At 47.7% G+C, this 20,315-nt stretch overlaps 2 protein-coding genes across 2 annotated transcripts; one reads left to right on the top strand and one right to left on the bottom strand.

The window, feature by feature from the left end:
- Positions 1-105: 105 nt before the first annotated feature.
- GRM2 (glutamate metabotropic receptor 2) lies at positions 106-17,768 on the bottom strand. Its single transcript, XM_036739630.1, has 5 exons — positions 17,289-17,768; positions 10,852-11,689; positions 6,702-7,780; positions 707-881; positions 106-179 (listed from the first exon to the last, which is right to left on the bottom strand). Exons 1-5 carry the CDS (start codon positions 17,766-17,768, stop codon positions 106-108), a joined length of 2,646 nt encoding a protein of 881 aa, XP_036595525.1.
- On the top strand, positions 14,636-15,160 carry IQCF6 (IQ motif containing F6). Its single transcript, XM_036738241.1, has one exon. It carries the CDS (start codon positions 14,636-14,638, stop codon positions 15,158-15,160), a length of 525 nt encoding a protein of 174 aa, XP_036594136.1.
- Positions 17,769-20,315: the final 2,547 nt, after the last annotated feature.

The raw sequence follows: 20,315 nt of genomic DNA, 5'->3' as shown, positions 1-20,315 counted from the left end.
TTATTGCAATGCTCCAGGCTTGTCTGCCTGGGTCCCGGGGGATGGCGCCCTGTGCTACCTTCCCCGTCTCTAGCCATGGAGCCAAGTTGTTTTGGGGTTCAGCCCTCAGAGTGATGAAGTTGTGGAGTCCACCACCTCCCGGCCATTACATACTGTAGGGACAAACTGGGATCCAGAGCCTAGGGGGAAAAAGCAGAGAGGTTAGTGGTGGGAACAAGGGAGTTTCATGAATCACATAGAGGGACAAAAGAGGGCATCTACTCCAAAAGGGGAGTGTTTTCTCAGGCTCAGTTGAGTCCTCTCTATGGTGGTGGATTTCTGGGAAGGGTCTAAGGGGTCTTCAACTGAAGAGACTTTTCTTTTTTTAACTCCTTCCCTTTTCTTTCTGTTCTATTCTCAGTGGATAACCTTTCTATTTCCCTCAAAAAATAAATTAAGTGTCACACACCTGGTGACCTGAGTATGTCTTCATTCCCCTGAACTCTGGGGGAGGGGGCATAATGAGGCAGCAGCTGGAGTCTGGGGGAGAGTGGGTATAGACCAGGTTTTGGTGGGGGACTGGGATTCAGGAGTGGTTAGGGTCAGAGCAACCTATGACCCCAAGGAATAGATATGGTGATTCTGTGATGATGGGAGGTGGAGGTGGGAAGGATGGATGGAGCTCTTGGCCTGGGAGTGCCAAAGAGGTCCAGGGGCATAGACTGACCATGGGAGATGCTGGAGCCAGCAGCTGTGACACTGAAGCGGCTGGTGGGAGCTCGGTGACTGACTACGTTCTTCTGTGGCTGGAAGAGGATGATGTGAAGTTTTGGGGTAAAGAGGCAGCCTAGAACAACGGAGCCACTGAGGCTGACAGACACACACATGGTTGTGGTCTGCACCTGGAAGGAGGTACCTGGAGTTAGGGCTTCTGTGTTGCAACATCCCCCACTGCTCCACCCACACAGGACAGACCTCCCCCGACCATATCTTGGGGTCCCGTTATAAGAGTCAAAGAACCACAGAGCATCAAAGTAAGAAGAGACTTTGGAACGTAGAATGCTATAATATTTTCATCATTTATATACTGGAGCATGTGAACAGAGGGTTGGGACCCAGGGAGTTTGCCTGGGATTGAGAGAGGGCTGGAAACCATGCTGTAGGGGCTCAAGGAATTGGATGTTAGCCTGAAGAAAAGATTTGGGGGGTCATGAAAGCTGTCTTCAGCATTTGAAGGTCCAATCTAGAAAAGGGATTTGGATGAGGAACATATCACAACTATGGCTGGGAGAGAATTCACATCACAAGGTCACAGTGATCACAAAAGACCTAATAGACAATTTTGATTATGTAAAACTAAAAAGCTTTTGTGTGGACAAAATCAATTCAGGAAAAACATCTTTGTAGGGGTGTACTGGAGCCAGCTTGGCCAAGTCTGCAAGAGCCAATTGCTCAATTTTCAGTCTAGACTTCAGAAAGTGATGGACAAAATGCTTATAATGCAAATTGAACTTAAAAGTGTGTCTGCATACATTTTCCCCTGAAGAGCTGGGTGGTAAAACATTTACCAGGACACCACTGAAATGTCATTGATAAAAGCCAGATATCATAGATACATAGGGAGTTGACATAATGTATGATTTAAGAGCTATTCCCCAGTGTATAAATGTCAAAGGATACGAACAAATGATTTTCTAAAGAAGAATTTCAGCCTACGAATAACCATGTGAGACCATTCTCCAAGCCACTAAAAATAAGGGTAACACATAATTAAGAGTAAAACAACTCTGAGGTCTCACCCCACACCCTGCACATTAGCAAAGATGGCACAAAATGCCAACATTCACACAACTTCTCAAATTTGGCATCATTCTTGATCACTGCGAATATCTAATCAGTTGCCAAACCTTGTCATTTTTTTCCTCCAACATCTCTTGCATATGTCCCTTCACACAGCCGCCACCCAAATTCAAGCCCTTTTCACTTCTTTCCTGAAATATTGCAGTAACCTTCTAACTGAACTCCCTGCCTCAAGTCTCTTCCCAATGCAATCCATCCCCCATACATCCTCTGACAATGTCACCTCGCTACTCAATAAACTCTAATGGCTCTCTATGACCTCTAGGATCACCTAGAAACATATCTCTTTGGTGTTTAAGGCTCTTCACAACCTAGCTCCTTCCGATCTTTCTAGTCTTCTAGTCTTCTTATACATTATTTTCTGCTGCATCCTCTCTGGGGCAGCCTGACTGACTTTTTCTCACACACAACATTCCATCTTCTGTCTTTGGCTCTTAGCATTGATTGTCCCCCATGCCTAGAGTGTTCTCTTCTGTAACCTCTTCTCTGAGAGAGAATCCTTGATTTCCTCAAGCACCATCTCCTGTAGGAGGACTTTTGTGGTCCTCCTTCCCCATCCTCCATATGCTTCCATATTCCATATTCCATCCTTCTCATTTAAAGCTACATTCCATCCATTCTGTATTTACTTTGCATGTACCAATTTTAATGAACATGTTGTCTCTCCATTAGAATGTAAGCCCCTTGAGGGTAGGGACTATTTTTTTCTTTGTCTTTGTATCCCTAGCACATGGTAAAATGTCTGGCACATAGTAAGTGCTTAGTAAATGCTTGTTAAAATAAAAATAAAAAATAAAAATAAATGCTTGTTGATTGATTGTGGGAAAGCAGGCATGCTAGCACTCTGTTGATGAAGCTGCGAACTGTTCCAACACTTCTGGATAAAAACTGAGAATCATATGAGAAAAATGACTGAAGTATCCATATTCTTTAACTCAGTGGTGTCATTATTAGGTATACACCCATAGGAGGTCAAGGACAGAAACAAAGGTCCAATATATATCAAAATATTCAGAGCAACATTTTTGTGGTAACAAAGAAGTGGACACATTGAGCTTCCATTGACTAGGGAATGGCTGAACTGTGGATGTTCTCATGCCATAAGAAATGACAAATATAGGAAGCAAGAGAAGCATGGGAAGATTTGTATGAACTGACATAGAGCAAAAGAATCAGAAGGAAAAGAACAAGATACACAACCAGTACAACAGCGTAAATGAATAGAAGTAGCTGAACTCAAAGTTAATTGGGAAAAAAAATAACCAACTTAATAATGGTCCATGAGAACAATTCATCAAATATAGAGCCTTCTTCTGAGCAGAGGTGGGGAAGTACAAGTATAGAATGCCATCAATATTGTCGGATGCCATCACAGCATCAGTTGTTTTTGTTTAACTGTTTTTCTTCACATAAAGGAGGGTTGAATTCTGATGATGTGGTGGTAAATCCAGAAATGACAGTGATTTAAAACCAAAAGAAATTAATAACACTATTTTTAAAATGAAAAAGTCTGTGATTTAAAAAGTCAGTGTTATATGAAGTATAAAAAAGGAAAGAAAGAAGGGAGAAAGAAAGAAAGAAAAGAAAAGGGAGGAAGAAAAGAAGGAAGGAAAGAGGAACAAAAGGATGGGAAAGAAAGAAAAAAAGAAAGTGAAAAAGAGAGAAGAAAGAAAAAAGAAAGAAGAGGAGGAAGAGGAAGGAAGGGGGAAAAGAAAGGGAGAAGGAAGGAAGGAGGGAAAGAAGGAAGGAAAGAAGTGAAAGAAAGAAAAAGAGAACAATGTTAAAGAAAAGGAGATTAAAAAAAGGAAGAGAAAGGGAAGGAACAAAGAAAGGAAAGAAAGAAGACATACAGCCAGAAAAAAGAAAGCAAGGCAGAAAGAAAGAGAGAGAGAGGGAGAGAGAGAGAGAGAGAGAGAGAAAGGAAGGAAGGAAGGAAGGAAGGAAGGAAGAAAGAAAGGAAGGAAGGAAGGAAGGAAGAAAAAGAAAAAGAAAGAAAGAAAGAAAGAAATAAGGAAAGGAAAAGAAGGAAGAAAGAAAGGAAGGAAGGAAGGAAGGAAGGAAGGAAGAAAGAAAGAAAGAAGGAAAGAAAGAAAGAAAGAAAGAAAGAAAGAAAGAAAGAAAGAAAGAAAGGAGGGAAGGAAGGAAGGAAGAAAGAAAGAAAGAAAGAAAGAAAGAAAGAAAGAAAGAAAGAAAGAAAGAAAGAAAGAAAGAAAGAAGGTAGGATTGGGACCACAGAGGATCAGGGAAGTCCTACAAGGGCAGATTTCAGCTCAATATGTTAGAATTTCTTAACAAGTAGAACTACATAACAAGGAAATACATGTTATTAAGTAGTGAACTCCAATCACTAGAAGTACTTGAGTAGAGGCCAGATGACTCCTTGTTGGGGATATTGTGGGAGGGATTCCTGCATCAGAGAAGAATCAGCCAGATAATAAAAATAACCTAGGACATTTGTATAGAGATGTATGGTTGACAAAGCACCTTACACCCATCATTGTATTTCATCCTCACACCACCACTATGAAGTCAATGCCATCACCAACCACACTTTACAGATGAGGCTGCTCAGAGAGGCTGAGTGACTCTGCCATGCTAGCACAGCCAATAGAGATCAGCAGTGGGATTTGAGTTCGGGTTGCTCCTCATTCCAAATAGAACACACTTTCCATGACCTCCCCAATTGTTTTAGAATGATACATGACCTTAATTTTAACATGAAAGAGCCCGGGGGTCAGGGATTTGCATTCAAGTTCCAGTTCTAAAGCCTCTCAACTTCTCTGAGATTCGATTCCCTCATCTGTAAAATGGGTGTGCTATTACATTCTCTTCCTATATCATAAGGTGGTTGTGATGAAAGTGCTTTGGAAACCCTAAATGCTGCTGAAATTTGAGTAAAACAGAATTGTCAGCTGGAAGGGGCCATATCAAACCTGTTCATTTTTAGAGGCCTATAAGCAGGTGTTTGCGGGTGGCTAAGTGGTGCCGTGGATAGCATGCCGGGCCTAGAGTCAGAAAGACATGAGCTCAAAGCAGCTGTGTGACCCTGGGCACTTCACCCTGTTTGCCTCAGTTTCCTTATCAGTAAAATGAGCTGGAGAAGGAAATGGCAAACCACTCCAGTATCTCTGCCAAGAAAACTCCAAATGGGGTCATGGAGAGTCAGACATGACTGAAATGACTGAACATGCAAGTGCTTAAGTCATCAGGAAGACCCTTTCTGAGGTACAATGTAGTCTTTCTGTTCAAGCTTCTTTTAGAAACTGGCAACAATAACAATTTATAACTTACATTTATTATTTATAATTTATTTAGGGCTTTAAAATGTGCAAAGTCCTTTATGTATTTCAGTTCATCTGGGCCTCAAAACAATCGTAGGGAGGCAGTGATAGAGGTCTTATTATCTTCATCTTACATGTGAGGAAAATAAGGCAGAGAGAGTTAAATAACTTACCTTGGATGAGAGCTAGTAAGTGCCTGAAGAGAATTTGAACCCAGGTTTTTCTGGCTCCAAGTCTAGGTGTCTGACCACTATACTATGATGTCTGAGGTAAGTCTGACTCATGACATTTAGGATTGGAATGGACCTCAGGGAACATCTTGTCCAACTGTTCCATTTTACAGATAAGGAAACTGAGGCATAAACAGTAGGAAGGATTTGCCCAATGTCACACAAGTAAGAAGCAGGGTTTAAACCCAGGTCCTCTGACTCCATCCAAAGCCCAGTGGTGGGTGGCGAAGAAGGGCAAGAGAGGTGGAAGGCAAGCAGTAAGCTGCTTTTAGGGGTTCCTGACCATGATCTTAGTTGGGCAGAATCTGACATTTCAGTTAGCAGTCAGAGACAGCAACTGTCATTTGTGTTCAAGGACAGAGGAATCCGTTGGCCAAGGGGAACTTTTGGGGCAGGTGAAAGAAGGATTCTAGAAATTACTTGTACTTTCCTCCTCCCCAAACTGAGGCTCATAGGAGGACTGAAATAGCTTAGGGAATCCTAACTTACCTCCTCCAACATGTACTGGATTTAAGAAACGAGTTTAAATTTCATCTCAGATGCTTGCTAGACATGGGATCCTGGGCAAATAAATCACTTAACTGCTCTGCGCCTCTGAATTTCCTCTTCTATAACATGAGGATCTTGGAATTGTTGGCCTCTGGGGTCCCTTCCAGCTCTAAATCTGTGCTCCTATGACCCCCCCCTCCCCAATCATATCTTTCCCTCTTTATTTCTCCCTCCCCCACTGCTGTTTTCTCTTGTGCCTTTCTTCTATTTCTGTCCCCAATCCACCTGTGTCTCTTTCTCTCTCCCACGTCCCCTACACAGGTAGGCCCTTGGATTCAGCCAGGCCCCTCTCCTTCTGAGGTGCTAAGGGAGAGAGGAAGCAGTGTTTGTTGACTTTAGAACATAAGCTCCTTGAGGCTAGGCACTGTGGGTTTGCTGTTTATGTGCATCCCAAATGTTTAGCACATGCCTAGCATATAGTAACATTTCATAAATGCTTATTGGATGATTGTTGGTTGAGTTGAAGTCAAAGAACCTGGGTTTGAATCCCGGCTTTGCTACTAGCTTTGTAGCCTTTGATATAAGGCACTTTGTTTCTTCATCTGTAAAATGTGGCTTAGTAATACATGTGTGGGAAAGTGAGATGAGGAAATAAGAAAATGGATTGGAAAAGATTAAGGATCTACAGAAATGTATTATTGGTTTTGCTTCATCTTCCTGCCCCCTGCTCCTCGCTCCCCCTTCCTCCCACCCCACCCCTTCCCATTCTCCTCCTCACAGCTTGTTCCTTCTCCCATCCCTTTGGTCTTCTTCCCTGACCCACCCAGCCTTCATTCCCAGCCTACCCCAGGTTCCAGCTCACCCTGTAGTCACTGGAGGTCACATAGAAGATGGGCAGAAAGGCCAGCCAGATGATGCAGGTGGTGTACATGGTGAAGCCGATGAATTTGGCCTCGTTAAAGTTCTCTGGACACTTGCGGGTCTTGAAGGCATAGAGGGTGCAGAGCGCAATGAGCAGCACATTGTAGGCGAGAGAAGCCAGCATACTGGAGTCCCGATGGTTGCAGCGCAGGGTCACCACCTCCCTTCTCTCGGGCCCAGTCTCCTTGCCCGTGCCCGGAGCCTCCACCAGCAGCCAGATGGTCACAATGAGCAGCTGGCCCGAGATGAGGGCCAGACAGATGGCCACCTGGGAAGCAGGACTTATGAAACGCGGGCGCCGGGCTCCGTCTCGGGCGCCGCCACCAAAGATGCGCGCGATGCGGTTGGTCTTGGTGAGCAGGGCCGAATAGCAGACGGAAAAGGCAGTGCCCAAGCCAAGTCGTCGGAGGGCGCATACTGCCGTGGAGGGCTTGGCAATGAATACGAAAGTCATGGAATAACAGAGCAGGACACCGGCCAGAAGGATGTAGCAGAGCTCCCGGCCTGAGGCTTTGACCACAGGTGTCCCATTGTGGCGGACAAAGACGCCCAGGACAAAGAGGGTGGCGAGGAAGCCCAAGCAGGAGATTGTGACTGGCCCCAAGGCCCAAGCATCTCCCCAGCGGATGTACTCTTGGGGCAGCTCAAAGCACCCAGACAGGCTGGCGTTGGGCCAGTAACCCAACCCACAATCGGTGCAGGTGAACTCATCCTTCAGATACTCATAGGGCTGGCACGGAATGCAGAGCCAGCAGCAGACATCACCGGGCTGGACGCTCTTCATCTCATTCTTCAGGCAGGGTTCACTGCATCGGGAGGCAGGAAGGGCGGTGCCTTGGGTTGAGGCCCATGGGATGAGGCTGGTGTCCAGACTCAGGCCCTCAGCCCAATAGCCGACCTTTCGGTATCGGTAGCGTCCACTGCCTCCGCGCAGGTAGGTGAAGATATTGTATCGGCCGATGCCATCGCCAAAGCGGTCGAAACGCACCTCGTTGTGGGTGTCAGCCGGTCGGAAAGGTGCTGGGGGTACGGGGAGAGAAAGGGGGAACAAGTGAGAGAACCGAGTCTTGAGTTTACAGTCATTGACTCTAATCCTAAACCAAGCCCTAATCCCCAAAATGAATTCTACTCAGCTTTGAACCCAATCTAAACCTCTTCTAGCCCCTAAATCTAACCCTCCACTAAGCCTAATCCCAAACCAGCTCATAAACCCACCCTGAGCACCAACACTGATCATCGGACTTAACCCTATGTAGATTCACCCTCAGACCAATAATCCTGACTTTAACTCCATCATTGAACTAGTCATCCTGATCTACATCTGGCCACTGGACCCAGATGGCTCCAGAGGAGAAAGTGAAGCTATTGGCTTTGCGTAGCCCTCCCTCACTTAAATCCAATACACCCTCAAGTCGGGGCATCATCTTCCTGACATCATGGTCCTCTTTGAGAAGGAAAAGACAAACAGCCGCGAGTCTTGATTCACCCCAGCCATAAGCCTTACACAACTACGGTGTTAGCCCCTTGAGATGATCCCAACTCAAAACCAAATGCAGTTCTAACTTGCCCAGTCTCCCAAATACCCCATACCCACACCCCACCCAACCCCCAACACAAACCTGACTCTGATGTAATACTAATCCCATTCCCAACTATTATGTGCATCATTCTCTACTCTGCTGGGAGTACCCTGTGAGACCTTGGGCAAATCACTTAACTCTCCTGGACCTTAGTTTTTTTTTTTTAATCTCTAAAATGGGGATAATAGTATTGTCTATGCGTAACTCACTATTCTTGGGAAGCTCAAATAAGATCAGATCCACAAAACTCTTTGCAAACTTGAAAGCCAGATTGAAATGGCAGCTGTTATTATTAGTTCTGCCCTCTGGGGCCAAGTAAAGAAAAGTTTAATCTTGCTTTCTCATTCTGGCCCTTCAGCTATTTGAAAACTGTGATTAGTTCTTTCTGATGCTTGTCTCCTCTAGGCCAAACACCCCCAGTTTCTTCAGGGATCCTTGTATCCCTGGTCACTATATTCTTAGCATACTGGTCATCCCCTTCTGGGTAGGTCCCAGCTGGTTAGTACCATTGCCTAAAATGTGATGCTTAGAATAAACAGCAGAATTCTCACCTCTCTGCATGGGGATGATGCTGTGGGTTATCATGCAACTGAGGATCATTCATTAATTAAGCTAATTAATGCAGCTTCTGGTGGCCTGTGTCTCATGATTATTAATAACAATAGCTGGCATTTGTAGAGTACTTTAAGGTATACAAAGTGCTTAGAAATACAATGCCATTTTATCCTCATGAACAACCCAGACAGGTAGAAGCTGTGATTACCTCCATCTTACAGACAAGGAAACTGATGGAGAGAAGTTAAGTGACTTGGTCGGCATCACAGAGCTAGTAATTATCTGAGGATTGATTTAACCCTGGGTCTTCCTGACTTCGGGTCCAGATATCTAACCACTGCTCCATGTAACGCTTATGACTGATGCTTATATTGAATTGAGGTTGACCCAGTAATTCCAAGGCTTTCTGAAATCATGACATCTTGCCCTACTGTGTTTTCACAATAGCTCATGCCTTCCCTCCAAAGGACACATGCTTTCCCTATTTTAAAAAAAAAATAAATTTAAACAAGCTATTTTTTAGGGGGGGAAAACTCATGAGAACTCCATAGTATCACATGGAATGAATATAAACTTGGGGGTATAAAAAGCAGATGGAGAATGACTCTTCCCATACCTTGACCCTAAATCTGACCCTTCACATCAACTCACACCAGTTTCCCCCTCCTCAGGGTAGCCCACCAGGCTCACTTAAACCTCTCACATCTAGGATCCTGAACCCTCACCTCCTGCCTCAACAGTCCTGGAGATGGTCATTGATTGAGGCGGAGGGTCTTGATCAGTGGATGCTTGGTACAAGACTTCTTGACTAGGACTGACTGTCCCCTCTCTATATACTTGTCTTCATCCTGAGCTTAGGGTTGGGGGGGCTAGAGGGGGATCCTCTACTTTAGATCCTTTCCATGACTCCTTACATCTTCCTCCCCTCCCTGGGAGTCCAAGTAAACTTGAACAACTCCCCTCCTCTAGACCTCACTCTTTAGGTAGCCATCCTATCTCCAAACACTCCGCTTTTCTTAATCTCTCTACTTCCCAAACCACCTTTCCAAGGTCCAGTTGACAGAGCTCTGGTTTGAGCCCTGACAGAGACCTTATTTCTAATTTTGGATCTGCCACTAAGCTCACCTGTGTAACCTGGGACACAGCTCTTGCCCTCACCTCACCTCACCTTTCCCCCATCCATGTGATGGGGCCAGCAACACATGTCTTCTGTCCCCATCCAAGGTGTATTGGGAGATAGATAGTTTTCTATTTCATCATAACCTGAATGGAAGCATCCATATAGAAGTAAAGCCATACAGAGGGTCATCCCCATCATCAGAATCTCCCATCTGTTATCTAGGTTGGCCTTTATTGTACTTGACCTTACATTCCGAACAGACTGGGCCACCAGCTAGCTGTCCCAAATCTTCCCACAAATCCTCCTTCTGCATATTTGAGCACGCCTAAGCCCTGTGGTTTAGGAGAAATGGTGCTGATTGGGGATCAGAAAATTGGCTTCTTCAACTTATTAGGCACATGACCAGGGTTTAAGAAAGTAACTTGACTTCTCAGCCAGCGATATGCTCACTCCTGAAATGAGAGATTTAGATAAGCTGGCCTCTAGGGTTCCTTATATCTAGGAGTCATCCCTTCTCACTTTCATTTGTTGAAGTTCTTCCTTTCTTTCAAGGCCCTCCCCCAGTGGCAACCCCTCTAGGAAGCTGGCCCTGATTGTCCCAGCCAATGAAAATGCTCTCTCCCTCCTCCTGTTTTCCTCACATTTTGTCTGGATTTCCACCCCATCCCCCCACTCTCACATGCATACACATATTATATCTCCCTATTAGACTATAATCCCTGTGGAGAGTAACCACGCCATTTTTCTTTTAAACATCTCCATGTCCTTAGCATCAGGTTGGGGTATTGATAAATGGGGTATTGATAAATGCTTGTAGGGTTGGATTGACTCATTACCATCAAACTTGACATTGAGCATGAAGTCTTTGTAGAGCCGCTTCCCATTGACAGGGCGCATGGCATCACAGAGATGAGTGGTGTTGGGGCACAAGGCTTGGTGCATGTTGTGCAGGCTGTGGGCCATAGCATACACAGCATTGACCACAAACATAATTTTGGACTCCTGCTCAAAGGGCCCTGTCTTGAGTGAGTGGGCCCCACAGTCCCGCCGGCGGAAGCTACACCCAAACTTCTGCTCCCAGAATTCTCTAAACCAAGGGTTTCTACTGTTGTTCCATGGGTCAAGGGCCCGAAAATAGGTGGCAAAGTCACTGATGGGGTAGGAGGCCAGCTCAATGGTGAGGGCACCCTCTGCTGCTCCTTCACTGCCCGCTACCACACTTTCCAGGGCACCCCAACCATCACTGGCCACCCAGGTGAAGGAGGCATTGAGGCGTTGGGCAGCTGCCAAAAGTTCACGGGCATCCTCAGAGCGAGCAAATACAACAGCCACTCGGGCACTGGGCTTCTGCAACAGGGCCCGAACCACACCCTCAAAGGCAGCCCGGCTCATGGCCCGGCCCACCTTCTCTGAGGTGGCCACACAGATGTTGCGGGCGCGGGCCTCCAGCTCAAAGGCCTCAATGCCAGTCTCCCCGTAGTCCCCCTCGGAAGCCACAGTTGATACGTAGGTCCAGTTGAAGAAGCGGAGGATCTCAGCCATGGCCTTGGCCTGGTAGAAGTCTGGTGGAACGGTGCGAGCAAAGTAATCATAACGGGACTTGTCGCTGAGCTTAGCACTGGTTGATGCATAGCTGATCTGTGGGATCTGGAAAAGCCGGAGGAGGTTGGCGACCTGGAATAGAAGGTAGGGGTCAGAAGGTCCCAGGAGTTTCAGACTCAATGACTTATTTGATACTTGCTGGGGACCAAGCCAGGTTCCTGACTCACTCATTCCCTGGAAGATAACTCCCAAGGAATCTCTCCACTCCTTGGACACATGGCTCATAGTGCCTCCTCCTGCCCCTTCTTTGGTGGAACTCAGTCCTGCTTCTTGAGCTTTAGTTTGGGTGACCTGTTCCCATCACCATCATTCTAACTCTCCCTCATCCAGGCCCTTCCCACAGTCCCCATTTTACTGGAGCCACTTCGTGTTTCCTTCCCCTAGAGACCCAGGGGTCTTGCTTCTCACTCTAGAACTCTCTCCCCTCCAGCAAGAGCCTAACCTCTAACCTTTTCTTTCTCAGTGGATGGGTGGAAATGAGCACATCTAGGTGGAGGTCTTTGAGTCAGAGTCACTCTTGTGACCTCATAGATGACCCTGTAATCTCCTTTTCAGACAAGGCCAGGGCTGCCTAAGCTAAGGTCAAGAAGACAGCTGAAAGATCATCTGTCTGGAAGCCATGGGAAGTCTACTCTCTGTAAGGGATAGACCAGGGGTGCTGGGCAAGAGCCTTGAGGTCCTCATAATTTCAGGGAGGAAAAGGCTGATTTGGACCAAGGGCTGATCTTCCCTGTGGTAGGGGGAAGGACCAGATTACCTCTGGAGATCCCTGAGCAAATCCAGAATAGAGTGGGGGGCTTTAGGTCCCTTAGAGTCTGGGCTGGGGTATAAGGAGTAGGGCAGATTCCTTTCTCCCTCTTCACCTATCCCCTTCTCCCTCTCCTCCACACTAGTCGGCACAAAAAAGGAAAAAGAAGGAGTCAGAAACAGAAGAATCAGAAATGGAGGGAGGAACAACGGTAAGTAGAGGCATCTTGGAGGAGGCAGGATTTTTGCTTTGAGTCCTTGGGGGAGTGGGGTTGGATGAACCAAGGAGTCAGTAGAGTGATTAAGGGTTAGGAAAATAGAAAAAAATATTATTAAGAAGACTAGAGCAAGACTAGGATTTTGGGAGAAAATCTTAAAGATGAGGGTTGATGTGGAATCCATAGCTAGGCTTGATTTGTGGGGTAGGGGCTGGTAGGAGAGAAGAAGGAAGACAAAGGGAGAGGGAAGAAAAGAACAAGAAAGGAGAGAGGAAGGGAGAGAAAAGAAAGGAGGGGAGAGGAACAAGATGAGAGAGAGGAGACAAGAGAAGAGGAAAGAAAAGGAAGGAAGGGAGGGGGCAAGAAAGAAGAGAAAAAGAAAGAAAAGAGAAAAGGAAAACTGGTGGAGAACTGTGGGAGGGAGAAGGAAGATGGAGAGCAGAAAGGGGAGAAGGGAGGCAGAAGTAAGGAAATATAGAAGAAAGCACACAGCTGCCCTCTTCGCTTCAAGTTTCCAGGCCAAGTACAGTCCAGAATACTGAAAGAACTGCTGCATGAAATTGCTGAGCCATATGCTATCAGTGATCTTTGAAAGATTTTGTGAGGTGCCACAGAACTAGAGGAAAGCAAATATTCAGATTTGGGAGAAGGGGGGAAAGAAGAGGAGAGTGTGCAAGCTATAGGCCAGTGAATTTAATTTCAATTTCTGGGAGGGAGGGGATATAGACTATATAATTAAAGGACTAGCCTGGGAACATCTGGAAAAGAAAGCAATGAAAGCCAACATATCTTCAAGACGTCATGCCAAACTAGGCTCATTCCTTTTTTTACAGAATAATTGGACTGGTAGATCAGGTAGCTGTGGTCAATTGGTAGTTGACCTTGATTTCAAGCATTGGACAAAGTCTCTTATGTTATTCTTCCAGATAAGATGGAGAATTGTGGGTTAGACAATAGTATTAGGTAGAGTTTGAGCTGGTTGAATGACTGAACCTAAAGAGTGGCCTGCAACCTCCCTGAGTCCATAATACAACATTGCTGTCCATCTGGCCAGCTAAGGATGTCTTAGAGCTGCATCAAGAGGCCTGGTGTTCAGAACAAAGGATACCGTGGTTCTGCCTTCAGCAGATCCCATAGAGAACGGTGCTTGGTTCAGGGCACCACACTCAGGAAAGAATGTTAAGGAGCTGGAGGATCACAACCAGGATTTGGGAGACTGAAGACCATGCCACCAAAGGACTGTTTGAAGGCACTGGGGCTGTTTAACTAGGAGAAGAAACACTTGGAGGGGAGGACAGAGACATGATCCTTATTTTCAAGTATCTGCAAAGATGTGCAAAAGAAGGCTCCGTTTGATTCATTTGCTTGGTTCTGGGGGATAGAATTAAAAGCAAAGGTTGGGAAATGTAAAGAGCAGATTTAGGTTCCATGGGAGGGAAAGCTTCATAAAATTAGGGCTCTCCAAAGGTGAAATGGATTGTCTCTAGCAATAACGGGTTTTGTCCTTCACTTGAATTCTTCAAGTGACAAATGGATGACCCTTTGTTGGGAATGTTGTGGAGGGATTCTTGATCAGGTCAGATATGAGCTATGACTGAGCTAGATGATACCTGAGGTTCCTTCCAGGTCTGAGGACAGAATAGAGAAGAAAGGGAGAAAAGAAAGGGGAGAGAAAAGATGGGGAGGAGAGGGAAAGGAGAAAAAGGAGAGAGAATAGGAAAGAGAGAAAAACCGGGAGGAGAGATGGGGGGGGGCAGGAAGAGGAAGAAGAAGAAGAAGAAAGAAGAAGAAGAAGAAGAAGAAGAAGAAGAAGAAGAAGAAGAAGAAGAAGAAGAAGAAGAAGAAGAAGAAGAAGAAGAAGAAGAAGAAGGAGGAGGAGGAGGAGGAGGAGGAGGAGGAGGAGGAGGAGGAGGAGGAGGAAGAATAGGGAGAAGAGAAAAGAATGAGGAGGAGAGGGCGAGGAGAAAAGAGAATAGGGAGGAGCAGGAATTGAGGAAAAGGGAAGAAGAGGAGGGAGGAGAGGAGGAGAGGGCTCTGTAGGGGAAGTGAGGAGATGGGAGAAGCAGGGAGATTGCAAAGAGAAGATAGCGGATGGGCTAGGGAAAAAGAAGAGGAGAGGGGTGAAGAAACAGGGCACTCCTGGCTGAGGGCCAGGGTCAAAGCTGGGATAAAGATTCCCTTTCTCCCTCTAAGCGCCCCTCTTCTACCCCAGGACAAGGAGATTGAGGCAGCCATCAAGATCCAAGCCTGGTGGAGGGGCCTGCTGGTGCGACGAACGTTACTGCACGCAGCCCTCCGTGCCTGGATCATTCAGTGCTGGTGGCGGGCTGTGCTGGCCCGGGCCCTGGAAAAGCGACGGCGGACAATGCTGCTGCTCTACTCGCGGCAGGAGGGCGCCGTGGTCAAGCTGCAGGCGCGGGCGCGCATGTGGCGGATTCGCCGCTGCTTCTGCCGGGCGCGGGCTGCCGCCTGCATCATCCAGGCATACTGGCGCTGGTACGCCAGCCGAAACCGAAAACTGGAGAACAACCACACGACGGCAGAGCATTTGGAGATCGATATAAAAATTCTGGTTTAAAAATTCTGGAGCCCTAGGGGCTGGGGTAGCTGTGGAGGGACCCAGCCAACTCTACCTCTTTCAATAAAGAGTATGGACTGGACTAACCTGGTCTGGTCTGGCCTGGCCTGGTCCCTTTAGCCTCTCCTACACTGTCCCAGGCCCTAGGGAATCCTGGACTTGGTACCGGGCAAGGACCTTGGAGAGGGCATCTCGTTCAAAGCTCGCTTTACAAATGCGTAAACAATACCAGAAAGGGAACAGAATTTGCCCCAGTTTAGGAAGGTTAAGCACACAGTAGGGACCCATAGGCTCCTTTCCTTTCTCCCTAGGGAAGATCCCCACCCATTCCCCACCATCCCTCCTGCTTTCTAACTAATTTATAGGAGACACCTCCATATTGTCTCCAAAGGGAAAACTAAGGACCCCTTTGCCCCTTCCTCCTACAGGGGAGGATGGACCCAGGAATCCGTGCTCTTGGCTGTCTTCTGTTTCAGCTAAGAATAGCCCTCTTTCCTTGGTTTCTCTCTCTCCTTTCTACCTCAGGCTGTACCTTGTACAGCTACTGCTAGTCTTGGGGTGGGGACCAGCTGGGTATCTGGATTCTTGGGTTGTGTCCTTGGCAAGGGCCACTACCTGGTAGAGTGCCTTGGGGACTGGGCAGCTGAGAGGAAAGTAGCTGGCAATGAGGGGAGCGGAAGGGAAAGAAGGGGAAACCCTGATCTTGGACCCTGTCTCTCATGGGCCAGAATGGCAGATGGTGAGAGCAGACAAGACTCAGCTGGGCCTGCATTGGCTCACCCCTCCCCAGGGGCTTTCCCAACAGGATTCCCTCTTCAGGCCTTTCAGACAGAGCTAGATGTTGAGGGAAGGAGAAAGAGACTGATGTCGATATTTATGTATGTATGTGTATGTGTGCATGCGTGTATGTGAACGGCCTGGCCTCCTCCTGGACATGTGGGTGCCCCTACCATAGAAGGGTGTCTTCCCATCCCAATACCTCCCCTCATATCCAAAACCTTGCCTTCCTATCTCATTCCCTCCCACTCATCCCATCAAGGTATCTGCCGACCTACCTCTCCATGTTTCACAGTCTTTGCTTCTCTGGGCCTTGGCAGGCCTTTCTGCCTCCATTTCCTTGTACATTTCTCTAACTTGTCTTCCTGCCTTTGAGTCTCACTATCTCTCCATCTCTGTGTCCTGTCTCTAACTTTCTCTTTGTGAATCCCTGCCTTTCACTACCTATTTCTATTTCTATTTAGAAACATCAATGGCATACTGAAAATAAGCACAGGGCGTGGTGTCATGGAGACCTGGATCAAATCTAGCCTTAGATACTAGTTCTGCGGCCATTGGCTAATCTCTCCACCCTTAGAAGCCTCCGTTTCCTGTAAGACTGGGATAGCATCTGCCTCATAAGGTGGTTTTGAACATCAGATTCGGTCTATTTTTTCCTGGGCCCCTCTTTTGCATTTGCCTCAGTGTCCTACAATTTCTCCTTTTCTCCCTATCCCCCCATTCCCATGTTCCTTGTTGGGTCTTTGTCTTTTCCGATCTCTGTCTTGCCATCTCGATTCCTAATTTCTCCAGATCTCTCACTGCCTCTGTTTTGTCCCATTCCTGTTTGCTGGTCTTCTGCCCACTTTTTCTGCCTCTCCATCTCGGCCTTTCACCACACTCTTTCTGTCTCTGTCTGTCTCTGTCTTTGTTTACGTATGTCCTTTTCTTATTCCATGTCTCCATTAGAGCTATCTAGAAATGGAACAAGCTGCTTGTAGCAAAGGCTGCGAGCAGCTCACTTCTCCGAAATGTATCAGGGACGGGTTGTCCCATAGAGGGACCTTCTGGAGGTTGGGAGTCTGTGCTTTCATTTCTCAGTCTTTCCTGTCTCTTAGATCCGTCTCTCGCTACGTTGCCCTGTCTTACTCTCCCCATTTCACACTCCCTCTCTGCCTCGGACTACTTCTTTTTCTGTTTCCTCTCCACCTCCTTCTCTGTTACTATGTCTTACTGTCTTTACATCTCCGCATCTTTTTTCCTCTCTCCAGGGTCTCTGTGCCTGTTCCCTACTGCCCCTCCCACCCTCGCCTGTGCCCCTGCTCCTAGCCAAGACCACTCCACCCCCGCCCAGGCCCTCCTCCCTGCGGACCTGGATAGAGACGTCGCTGTAGGAGCCGCCGATGACGCCGGTGATGGCTGTGGGCGGCTCGCCGTGGATGGCGTAGGAGCCGTCGGGGCACACGTGGCGGGAGCCTGGGGCGCCGCGGCTGAGGGAGGCGCGCACGAAGTCCAGAGCCTGTTCTAGTGCGTGCGTGTCGGTGGAACAGCTGTCGAGGATGTGCGCGCCCAGCCGCACGCCGGGTAGCAGCCTCGGGTCACTGTTGATGCGGTCCAGGGCGAAGAGCATGGCTTCCAGGCGCTGCACACCGCGCTGTTCGTTCACAGGGCCGCCGCACTCCCCGTTCCCCCCAGCCCCCGGGACTCCCTTCTGGTGCACCGGGAACAACCCGCCCAGAACCAGGTCCCCCGCCAGGCTTAGGGTCTTCTTGCCTGGACTCCCAGCTCCCGCCTCGGCCCCACCCCTGGCTCCCCACAGCAGCAGCAGCAGCAAAAGCAGAGTTGGCCCCATTTTGAGGGCACCTGACCGAGGTCCCGGATGGGATCAGGGAGAGGAGACAGAGAGAAAGGGGGAGAGAGAAGACAAAAGGAGAAGAGAAATGGGGAGAAGGGAGGGGAGGGGGAGAGAGAAAAAAGAGGTGGAGGAAGAGAAAGGGGATGAAGAGAGGGAGGGAAGAGGAGAATGGGGAGAAGAGAAGGGAGTCAGAAGGGGAAAGGGAGAGGAAAAAAGAGAAACAATGGAAGAGGGAAGGGGAGGTATGAGGGGGAGGGGAGAAGTGATGGGAGAGACAGGAGGTAGGGGAGAGGAGAAAGTGGAGGAGAGAGTGAGGGAAGGAAGAAGATGAAACAGGTAGGGGAGGTGGGGAAAAGAAAGAGGGAGGAGGAAAAGAGAGATAATGAAAGGGAGGAAAGGATCAGCTTGAGGGAAGAAAAGACAGAGATGAGGGGAGAGAAGACAGAAAGAAGATGGGCAAAGGGTTCACTGGGAAGAGAAGAAAAGAGGAGTGTTGGATGAAAGAAAAGGAATAGGAGGTAGATGATTGGAAAGAAGCTGATGGGCTAGAGTGAAAAAAGACAGTGAGGATAAAAGGAGTGGGAGAGGAAGGAGGGCAGAGAGAGAGCAGCACCTGCAGAGAGACAGAAACATGGAAGCTGGGCAAAAGGGAAAACCCAGTGGGCTTCCCCAGCACTCCCACCTCACATACTCAATCACACTCTTGGGAGAAATGAGAGTCCAGGACCAGAGGAAAAAAGATTATTCATTAAGCTGAAGAGGTGACAGTGATTGGCTTCTGATCTATTTCCTGGGGCCCCATTTTCTTTCTCCTCCCTTCTGTCCTACACTATGTGATCCCTGATCTTTTCCAGGGGCTGACATGTGGGGGGGGCAGAGTGGAGAGAAGAGGGGGGAGAGAGAGAGAGAGAGAGAGAGAGAGAGAGAGAGAGAGAGAGAGAGAGAGAGAGAGAGAGAGAGAGAGAGAGAGAGAGAGAGAGAGAGAGAGAGAATCAGAAACAGAGAGACAGAGAGAGACAGAGACAGAGACAGAGAATGTCTCTCACTCAACTGGGCCTGGGAAAGGAGAATGAAGCCTTGGCCAGAAGGGGAGAGAAACCTCATGCAAATGCTACAGCATTTGCAGATACCTGGTGTAAACAACACAGTGTCTGGTGAGGACCTCACCATCACAGCAGTGCATGCTAAGATCCCTGATTTGTGTGAGTCAGTTTCTAGGCAATACCTGGACAGAGGTTCTTTTAAGAAGAGGAAGAAGGGCTTCTAAGAGTTGGCTATCCGGGGTGGCTAGCACCAAGCTGGATGAACCTAGGTGTCTTTCCAGTGTCACATAGTCCTTTTCTAGTCTGTTTTTGCTGATGGATTCCCAACAGCTGACCAAGGTGGGGGCGGGGGGGGGGGGGAGGAGATGAGAGGAAAACCAGGCATTTCAAGCTCCTGTATAGTTGACTCTCTCTATCACTGCTTGTATGGTGGAGTAACTGTGTGTTACAGGTGTATATGACTGCATGTGTATATACAGGTGGGTGTGTCTGTATGCATTTGTGCATGTCTTTCTCAATGTGTGCTCAAATTTGTGTAATGTGTCTGAATGTGTGTGATTCTGGTCAGGAATGTGGGGGAAGTTGGTTAGTTCCTACACTTTCTCTCAGGCATAACAAAGGCACCCAAAAGCTGGGTCTAGGTTCCTATCTGATACCCTGAGGTAAAAAGGGTGGAGGCAGGGGAAGGAGATGCTGTTTCAGTGACTTAGTTTCCTCGGCCTGGCAAATATCTCCATCAGTCCCCACCCCCCCAGCCTACACATTTTCACCCAAGGGCTCTTTGTCACCAACACACATGTACAGCTCTCCCTCCTCACATACACATACAGATTCCTTGATGCTCACACACAGTCTTGCAGCTAAATGTGCACACTTCTTCCCTGGGAAATGTCACCTTTCCAAGGCACAAGATGGGGGAAACTGAGGCCCAGGGGAAAAGAGACACTTGTTCAGGGTCACCTGGTTAGGTTTCAAGTGTTCTGACAATCTAATCCAAGGTTTTCAACATCCCTGATCCTTACTGTTTTCTCCCCTGGCTCAATGGGGTCTTTCTTCCTCATGGGAACCCCATCTCTGCCCCTTATTTATATATATGGGGTTAACCCCATTCTCTCCATAAGAGAATATAAGACACTCTGTGAGGATCCAGGAATAGGAGGAGAGACAGAGAAATGGAGGAGGTTGGATCAGAGACTCTAGAAACGGAGGAGGGGGGATCCAAAAGGGGGTGACAACCAGAGAAGAGTGGGGAGAAACAGACATGGAGGGGGGAAACAAGAGGGAGGAAGAGCAACAGAGATGGGGAGGAAAAAGAGAGTCAGGAATGCGGGAGAGACAGAAACAGGGAAGGGAGAGAAACAGAGACAGAAACAAGAAGTGGGAGACAGGGAGGGGGTTGAAAGAAAGGACAAGGAAAAAGACAGAGACGGGGGTGTGGAGGAGAGATTCAGAGACACTGACGGGGGAGAGGTGGACTGAGAAAACGACAGAGACACTGAAA

Source organism: Trichosurus vulpecula, chromosome 9 (assembly GCF_011100635.1).
Source record: "Trichosurus vulpecula isolate mTriVul1 chromosome 9, mTriVul1.pri, whole genome shotgun sequence".
Lineage (NCBI taxonomy): Eukaryota > Metazoa > Chordata > Mammalia > Diprotodontia > Phalangeridae > Trichosurus > Trichosurus vulpecula.
Note: the sequence above shows the minus strand (reverse complement) of the source record. Positions and strands in the feature narration are given on the sequence as shown.